Source organism: Danio aesculapii, chromosome 13, assembly GCF_903798145.1.
Source record: "Danio aesculapii chromosome 13, fDanAes4.1, whole genome shotgun sequence".
NCBI classification, from domain to species: Eukaryota; Metazoa; Chordata; class Actinopteri; order Cypriniformes; family Danionidae; genus Danio; species Danio aesculapii.
Window position 1 is genome coordinate 48,784,493 of NC_079447.1, and position 9,709 is coordinate 48,794,201.

At 35.8% G+C, this 9,709-nt stretch overlaps 1 protein-coding gene across 1 annotated transcript in view; it reads left to right on the forward strand.

Moving 5' to 3' along the window:
• Positions 1-9,709, forward strand: part of mcu (mitochondrial calcium uniporter) — a 147,674-nt gene that overhangs the window by 133,726 nt on the left and 4,239 nt on the right. The window contains exons 5-8 of the mRNA XM_056471015.1: positions 4,731-4,835; positions 4,931-5,091; positions 8,262-8,465; positions 8,938-9,054. Coding sequence (XP_056326990.1) covers positions 4,731-4,835; positions 4,931-5,091; positions 8,262-8,465; positions 8,938-9,054 — 587 coding nt within the window. The remainder of the gene's footprint in view (positions 1-4,730; positions 4,836-4,930; positions 5,092-8,261; positions 8,466-8,937; positions 9,055-9,709) is intronic.

Below are 9,709 nucleotides of genomic sequence, written 5' to 3' on the forward strand. Positions count from 1 at the left end.
TTATTATTATTGTTATCATCTTCTTTATTATTATTATCGTCATCATCACTATTGTTATTATATTGTGGAAATACTTTTAAATGTGTTACTTGTAATGCCCTTGGCAGGATTTTATATGAAGTTCAAAAGAGCAGAATTAATTTGAACATGGCTATAACATGTCTTATTTTTTGCAAAGTGTAAATTATGTTGCTCCAGCTACGTTTCATTGCACATTTCAGATGACAATCAACTAGAGGGTGCTGTCTACATTTTCTTTTTCCTGTTAAATTAATATTTTTGTGGAAAATGGTTGTTGTTATTACTATTATTATATTTATTATTATTATTATTGTTATCATCTTATTGTGGAAATACTTTTAAATGTGTTACTTGTAATGCCCTTGGCAGAATTTTATATGAAGTTCAAAAGAACAGAATTAATCTGAACATGTCTATGAAATCTGAATCTAAGCTTTGTGATGTTTTCAGTCTTTACTGACACATTAATTTAATATGTCTTATTTTCTTAAAATAAGCAAACAAAAACAGACCAGGCTTATAAAAAGATATGTGCCTCGGCTTCGTTGCATGTTTCAGATGACAAATTCACTTGAGAGTGCTGTCTAGATCTTCTTTTTCCTGTAAAAATGCTTAATAATTTTGTGAAAAATGTTGATGATGATGATTATTATTATTATTAATATATTATTATTGTGGAATTTATTTATTTATTTATTTTTATTTGCTTGTTTATTTTACAGGGACAAAACTCTTGACATTGTTATACAAAGATAACCGATGTTACGTACATTTGCCATATAGCATAAAGCTAATTTCCTGCCCTCATCCCTGGTTCGGCTTTACATCAAAAAATAAAAAAACTATCAAGAATAAAACGCAATACAACAAACATGTACAATATATAGAGACACAAACATAAAATACTTTTGAAAGTGTCCCTTTTAATGTTATTGACAGAATTGTATTTTTTTTAGGTTCAAAAGAACAGATTTAGTTAACATTTAACATATATTTGAAATCTGAAAAGCTTTGTGATGTTTTCAGTCTGTCACATTAATGTAATTTGGTATAGCTTTAACTGAAAAGTTATTAGTAATTAAAGTTATTAGTAATTAAAGTAGGGTCAGACAGAATCTGTGGACATTTTTTGGCTATTATATGCAGCATGATTTTGGGAGCATAAAATTGAAAAAAATTATAATTTTTTCCTTTTATTTAATGTTTTCAATGCAAATCCAATTAGATCCTCTTATTTGGTAAACAAAGCAAGTCTCTCATATAATATTACTACTAAAAGAGAGAAAATATTACTTTACAAACTGCATTGTAAATAAATGAACACTTTCATATTAGTCAATATCATTACTGAAATGAACTTATGATACTATTATATTACATTATTGTGATTTTTAAATATATTGTGGCTAATTATATATTGTATATTGTGTTATATTTAAGCACTATATTAAAATAAATAAATATATATTTAAATATATACGAGGTATTGTACACCTAAATAAGTTCATGATTAAACCAGTGTGGTATTTTTTTTCAGAGATGTTTGTTAGTATGTTCAGGCTGCTATTTTTCATGTAAAAATCCAATTAGACACCTTATTTGGTAAACAAAGCAAGTCTCTCATGTAATATATCAACTAAAAGAGAGAAAATATTACTTTACAAACTGCATTGTAAATAAATCAAATGAACACTTTCATATTAGTCAATATTATTACTGAAATGAACTTATGATACTATTATATTACATTATTGTGATTTTTAAATATATTGTGGCTAATTATATATTGTATATTGTGTTATATTTAAGCACTATATTAAAATAAATAAATATATATTTAAATATATACGAGGTATTGTACACCTAAATAAGTTCATGATTAAACCAGTGTGGTATTTTTTTTCAGAGATGTTTGTTAGTATGTTCAGGCTGCTATTTTTCATGTAAAAATCCAATTAGACACCTTATTTGGTAAACAAAGCAAGTCTCTCATGTAATATATCAACTAAAAGAGAGAAAATATTACTTTACAAACTGCATTGTAAATAAATCAAATGAACACTTTCATATTAGTCAATATTATTACTGAAATGAACTTATGATACTATTATATTACATTATTGTGATTTTTAAATATATTGTGGCTAATTATATATTGTATATTGTGTTATATTTAAGCACTATATTAAAATAAATAAATATATATTTAAATATATACGAGTCATTGTACACCTGAATAAGTTCATGATTAAACCAGTGTGGTATTTTATTTCAGAGATGTTTGTTAGTATGTTCAGGCTGCTATTTTTCATGTAAAAATCCAATTAGATCCTCTTATTTGGTAAACAAAGCAAGTCTCTCATATAATATATCAACTAAAAGAGAGAAAATATTACTTTACAAACTTTATTGTAAATAAATTAAATAAACACTTTCATATTAGTCAATATTATTACTGAAATGAACTTATGAACTGAATGAATTTAAATGTACACACATTTACACAAGTAAATAAATAGACTCAATTATAAGCTGAAAATCTATGGAAATATGCAAATTTTCTAGTTGTTTGTAACTAATAACCTTAACTTTTCAGATTTAGATTGTTCTGCATTAATGTGTACTTTTTGTAAAGCTGCTTTGAAACAATAATTATTGTGAAAAGCGCTATTAAAAAATAAACTTGAATTGAATGTGATCAATATAAACATCGCAGTTTTTTTATCAGAGTTGTTTCCATGTTTAAGAATTGCTGCACATTCAACTTATGGAAATCCTCTATATTTAAGCCAATCAGAGGACGACTGAAGTGTTTCCACAAAATCATGCCAAATGCTTAGCCACAGATCTTAGCTGAGACCAGTTTAACTGCAATCCTCTCAGTGAAATGGTTGTATAATACGAGAGCCAATCTAAATGCTCATCACAAAGGTTTCCTGCTCTGTGTTAGTATGCTCCTCAGGAATAGACTCCTTTACCTCACTCGGTTTCACCTCAGACTAGAGAAAGACGGCGGATAACATCTTCCCCTCTTCTTACAGGCGAGAGAAAGCTCGAGTGTCTCTCACACGGGAATAATTGAGCTTGAAACAGAGCAGACATGCAGGCTGCACAGAACAAATGATTCTTGCTCCCCATTTAGATTAGAAGATGTACTATCAATTAAACAATTGGGATAAAGCCGCACGTTCATCTGAGATTTGTGGATTGCACTACAAAGGAAACGGCTAATAACCTATATTTGAATTTCATTTTGCCCCAAGAGATGAGAACAGTGGTTTTGTTTCCAAGAAAAATGCTAAATTAATGTATTATTTAAGGACTAGCATCATTGGAAAATATGTGGTTCAGTCTACATTTTTGTGAAACCTTAAAAAGGTACTTAAAATCTATAAAATGTTCACAGATTGATATTTTTCTGATCCCATACCTCTGTGGTTAGTTGATTGGAAAATATAAACAGAGTTTCAATATAATGTGAACACACAGTGCATCCGGAAAGTACTCCTAGCGCTTCTTTTTCCACATTTTTTATGTTGCAGCCTTATTCCAAAATGGATTAAATTCATTTATTTCCTTAATTTTACACACAATACCCCATAATGACAATGTGAAAAATGTTTTTTGTTTTTTTTAACTGTTGCAAATTCATTAAAAATAAAAAGCCTGAAAAGTCACATGTACATCAGTATTCACAGTCTTTGCTCAATACTTTGTTGATGCATCTTTGGCAGCAATTACAGCCTCAAGTCTTTTTGAATATGATGCCACAAGCTTGGCACACCTGTCTGGGAATTTTTGCCCATTCCTCTCAGGTTGGATGAGAAGCGACGGTGTACAGCCATTTTCAAATCTCTCCAGAGATGTTCAATAGGATTTAGGTCTGGGCTCTTGCTGTGCCACTCAAGGAGATTCACTGAGTTGTTGTGAAGCCACTCCATTGATATTTTGGCGGTGGTCTTTGGTTCATTGTCCTGCTAGAAGAAGAACAGTCGCCCCACTCTGAGGTCAAGAGCACTCTGAAGCAGGTTTTCATTCAGGATGTCTCTACATTTCTGCATTCATCTTTCCCTCTATCCTGATTAGTCTTCTAGTTCCTGCTGCTTAAAAACATCCACAGCATGAGGCTGCCACCACCATGCTTCTCTGTAGGGATGCTATTAGCCTGGTGATTAGCGGTGCCTGGATTTCTCCAAACGTAATGCCTGGCATCCACTCTCGGTGGTTTACAGACAATTCCTTTGTCTTCATGCTTGGTTTGTGCTTTGACATGCACCGTCAACCCTGGGACCTTTTTTATTTGTATTTTTTTATAAAGGTTTTTTATTGTTTAATAAATTTGCTACAATTTCAAAAAATCTTTTTTCACATTGTGATTATGGGGTATTGTGTGTAGAATTTTGAGGAAATAAATGAATACAATCCATTTCGGAATAGGGCTGTAACATAAAAAAATGTGGAAAAAGTGAAGCGCTGTGAATACTTTCTGGGTGTACTGTATACTTTCTCTGTAAACAAAAAGATTTTACTGCAAATGTCACATCTATAATGCTGGAATTGCCCAAATATAAAAATAAGAAGGTGAAATCATGGTGACTTTAACAGGCCGCACGTTTTTATGCACCTCTAATTTCCCCCAATTTCTCTCTCTCTCTCTCTCTCTCTCTCTCTCTCTCTCTCTCTCTCTCTCTCTCTCTCTCTCTCTGTAGATGGAGCAAGAATAGCGGCCTCAACAGGGATTGACATTTTACTTATGGACAACTTTAAGCTAGTCATTAATGACACCTCATACCTGGTGCAGCCCCCCAGGAGAGGTAAGCGTGCGCTGTTGCATTGTGGGTCATTGGGGGGGGTAGGATTTTGCAGAGGCCCAGAGGAGCTTTTTGATATTTTGTTGGCATTTGGCTAGATCTGTTACCGCACGAGGACGGCGAGCGGCTGAACGATGTCAAGATTTTGGTGCAGCAGCTCTACACCACCCTGCGTATAGAGGAGCATCAGCTCAGCAAAGAGAGAGAACTGGTTGGACGACTGGAGGACCTCAACTCTCAGCTCCAGCCCTTGGAGAAGGTGTGTTGTTTAGGTTATATGTATGTAGGCCCACACGGAGTCTTTAGCCCATCATTAAGTCTATTTATTTACTTGTGTAAATGTGTGTACATTTATATTTATTCAGTTTTTCAATTAATTTCAGTAATATTAATGACTAATATGAGTTTTTTTTACAAGTTTATTTATTTACAAGTAGGGTTGTCACGATACTGGAATTTGGTATCAATCGATACTGAAATTTTAAAGACGTGGTACTGGTAAGGTTTCTAATCTAATTAATACATATTAAACCTCTTTAATATTAATAAATGCTGTTGGCACCAGTGGTGTAGTGGTTAGTGTGTCGACACATGCACTCTGGTGCTCACGGCGACCCGGGTTCGATTCCGCCTCACACAGAAATTGGGGAAAATATATACATGGGGGCCGATCATTTTGACTTCAACTGTATGTATTATAGTCTAAACAACATCAGAAAAAAATAGACTTGCGGTTTCATGTACTTCATGTCTTATTAGTTCAACTAACCGCTGAACCGCACACACAGAATGAACACATGGGATAACACAGACGGCAAGCAAAACTGCTACAGTGATGCGAACAGCCATTATCTGATCATAACGACAGCTGATAATTAAGCTGAGAGAGTCTAATTGCACAGTACATTGACTGTGTGGAATTGTGTGGGGTTTTACACACTGAGAGCTGCATGAATACTGCTAATTCTGTAATTGCAAAGTTTTGTTAAAGACGTCTAAAACTTGACTTGTTTTGTATGTGTGTGTGTCTGTCTGTTTGTCTGTTTCTGCATATCTGTGCATCTGTGTGTCTATATGTGTATGTCTGTTCTTACTGTGTGTCTATATGTTTGTGTCTGTCTGTCTGTTGGTCTATATGTGTGTCTGTTTGCCTGCGTCTTTCTGTGCATCTATGGGTGTATGTCTGTGTGTCAATATACTGTCTGTCTGCGTCAATATGTGTCTGTGTGTCTATATATTCTGTCTGTGTGTCTATATATTCTGTCTGTGTCTGTGTGTTTGTCTGTCTATATATTCTGTCTGTTTTCGTCTATATGTGTTTCTGTCTGTCTGGCTGTGTCTTTCTGTATCTGTGTATGTCTATGTGTCTATATATTCTGTCTGTCTGCAGCTATAAGTGTCTGGCTGTCTATCTATATGTGTCTGTCTGTGTCTTTCTGTGTGTCTATATATTCCGTTTGTCTGCATCTTTATGTGTCTGTCTGTCTGCGTCTTTCTGTGCATCTGTACATGTCTGTGTCTTTCTGTGTGTCTATGTATCTGTATGTTTGTGTGTCTATATATTCTATCTGTCTGCTTTTATACGTGTCTGTCTGTCTGTCTGTCTGTATGTCTGCATCTATAAGTGTCTGTCTGTCTGTCTTTCTGTCTGTCTGTCTGCATCTATAAGTGTCTGTCTGTCTGTCTGTGTTGGTCTATGTGTGTCTGTTTGCCTGCGTCTTTCTGTGCATCTATGGGTGTATGTCTGTGTGTCTATATACTGTCTGTCTGCGTCTATATGTGTCTGTATGTCTGTGTATCTATATATTCTGTCTGTGTCTGTGTGTTTGTCTGTCTATATATTCTGTCTGTTTTCGTCTATATGTGTTTCTGTCTGTCTGGCTGTGTCTTTCTGTATCTGTGTATGTCTATGTGTCTATATATTCTGTCTGTCTGCAGCTATAAGTGTCTGGCTGTCTATCTATATGTGTCTGTCTGTGTCTTTCTGTGTGTCTATATATTCTGTTTGTCTGCATCTTTATGTGTCTGTCTGTCTGCGTCTTTCTGTGCATCTATACATGTCTGTGTCTTTCTGTGTGTCTATGTATCTGTATGTCTGTGTGTCTATATATTCTATCTGTCTGCTTTTATACGTGTCTGTCTGTCTGTCTGTCTGTCTGCATCTATAAGTGTCTGTCTGTCTGCATCTATAAGTGTCTGTCTGTCTGTCTGTCTGCCTGCATGCGTTCGTGCGTATGTGTGTGTGTCCGTCCGTCTATATGTGTCTGTCTGTCTGCATCTTTCTGTGTGTCTGTATGTCTGTGTCTATATATCCTGTCTGTGTCTGTCTGTCTGTCTGCATCTTTCTATGTGTCTGTGTCTATATATTCTGTCTGTCTGTGTCTATATGTGTCTCTGTCTGTCTACACCCATATCTGTCTGTCTGTCTGCATCTTTCTATGTGTCTGTGTCTATATATTCTGTCTGTCTGTGTCTATATGTGTCTCTGTCTGTCTACACCCATATCTGTCTGTCTGTCAGTTTGCATCTTTCCATTTGTCTATATATTTTGTCTGTCTGCTTCTGTATGCGTCTGTCTGCATCTATAAGTGTCTGTCTGCGTCTTTCTGTGTGTCTATATGTGTCTGTCTGCCTGCGTCTTTCTGTGTGTCCATATGTGTCTCTGTGTCTATATGTGTGTGTATGTCTTTGTGTCTATGTGTCTGTCTTTCTGCCTGCGTCTTTCTGTGTGTCTATATATTCTGTCTGACTATCTTTCTATGTGTCTGTACAGTATGTCTGTGTCTATATATCCTGTCTGAGTCTGTGTCTGTCTGCATCTTTCTGTGTGTCTGCATGTCTGTGTCTATATATTCTGTCTGTCTGTGTCTATATGTGTCTCTGTCTGTCTGCATCTATATCTGTCTGTCTGTCAGTTTGTGTCTTTCTAATTGTCTATATATTTTGTCTGTCTGCTTCTGTATGTGTCTGTCTGCATCTATAAGTGTTTGTCTGTCTGCCTGTGTCTTTCTGTGTGTCCATATGTGTCTGTGTGTCTATATGTGTCTGTCTGTCTGTCTGCGTCTATATGTGTCTGTCTGTCTGCCTGCGTCTTTGTGTGTCTGTGTCTATATATATATGTCTATCTGTTTCTGTATGTGTCTGTCTGCGTCTATATGTGTCTGTGTGTCTATGTATCTATATATTCTGTCTGTCTGTGTCTACATGTGTCTGTTTGTCTTACGTTTTAGTATAGTATAGTGTTTATTTAGTTAGTTTGAACTGTATATTTGTTTGTGAAAGTCAGCTACACCCATTTTCTGGGCAATAATATGCCAGCATTGGAACCGAAATCATCTTTCTGAGCTCTGTTTGTCGGAGGGCTGTCCATATTGCACTTTATACTCCTTAACAATATGTTTGGTCATATTTGTAATCTCTGTTTCTCAGGTTAAAGAAGAGCTGAGTAAGAAAGCCGAGCGCAGGACTACCTGGGTGCTGTGGGGAGGAATGGCTTACATGGCCACGCAATTCGGCATTCTGGCACGGCTGACCTGGTGGGAGTACTCATGGGATATCATGGAGCCCGTCACGTATTTCATTACCTATGGCACCGCCATGGCCATGTATGCTTACTTCGTGCTGACACGTCAGGTGTGTGGCTCTTTATCCGTCAGTCTTTCTAAAAGTTCCTTTTAAACACGTCTATTCATTTATGTACCTTCAGCTTAGTCCCTTATTTATCAGGGGTCGCCACAGTGGAATGAACCGCCAGATATTCTGGCATATGTTTTACACAGAGGATGCCCATCCTTCAGCAATCTAGCACTGGGAAACGCCCCCATACACTTTCGCATTCACACACACTCATACACTACGGCCAATTTAGTTCATCCAATTCACCTGTACCACATGTCTTTGTGGTTAGCACTCACAGCAAGATGGATATTTCCCAGTACTAGGTTGCTACTGAAAGGACATCCACTGCATAAAACATAGGCCAGAATAGTTGGTGGTTCACACCGCTGTGGTAATCCCTCATAAATAAGGGACTTAGCCAAAGGAAAGTGAATGAATAACACATAGGGAGACCCGTCTGACCTGTCTATGTTACTCTCTCGCGCAGGAATATCTATACCCCGATGCCAGGGACAGACAGTACCTGCTGTTCTTTCATCGGGGAGCAAAGAGGACACGCTTTGACATTGAGAAATACAACAAACTGAAGGATGCCATTGCTGAGGTAAGAGAGAGATCAAAAACAAACAACATTAATCCTTTTGTTCTCTTAAAGGAAAACTATAATTTATTGGGGGAAAAGGCTAGTCCCGTAGATTTAAACAGTTGAGTCTGTGTATCAAGTATGAACAGAGCATTGTAGAAAATTCAATAAGGCTAAAATATGAACAAAACATTTATTATGTTAATTTCGGCTGACGGAAATTGAAAAGCTGCTTTTTTTCTAGGCCGATATGGCAATTATACTCTCATTCTGGCGTAATAATCAAGGAACTTTGCTGCCGTAAAATAGTAACTTTTTATTTTTCATCAATCTTCGTACTCAATGTAACTACAGAAGTGTATAAATTAAAAAATTAACGAATTGAAATTTTTTTAATGAGATGCTAATGGTCTAATCTGATTCAATGATTTATGCTAAGCTAAGCTAATGTAATAGTGCTCTCGCCACACCCGGAGATTGGCTGAATGGATTCAAAAATAGTAAAACTCAACTGTTTCACTCTAGGGGAGTTGTAAAATGAGGTAATTTCCAGAAAACAGTTCATCTACAATTAAAACAGTTTCGTTGTACTCACAAGTCATGGAATTGTGTAATATGGGGCAAACACGGATGGATACACAACAAATAGTCAAATTTTACACACCAACACAGAAAA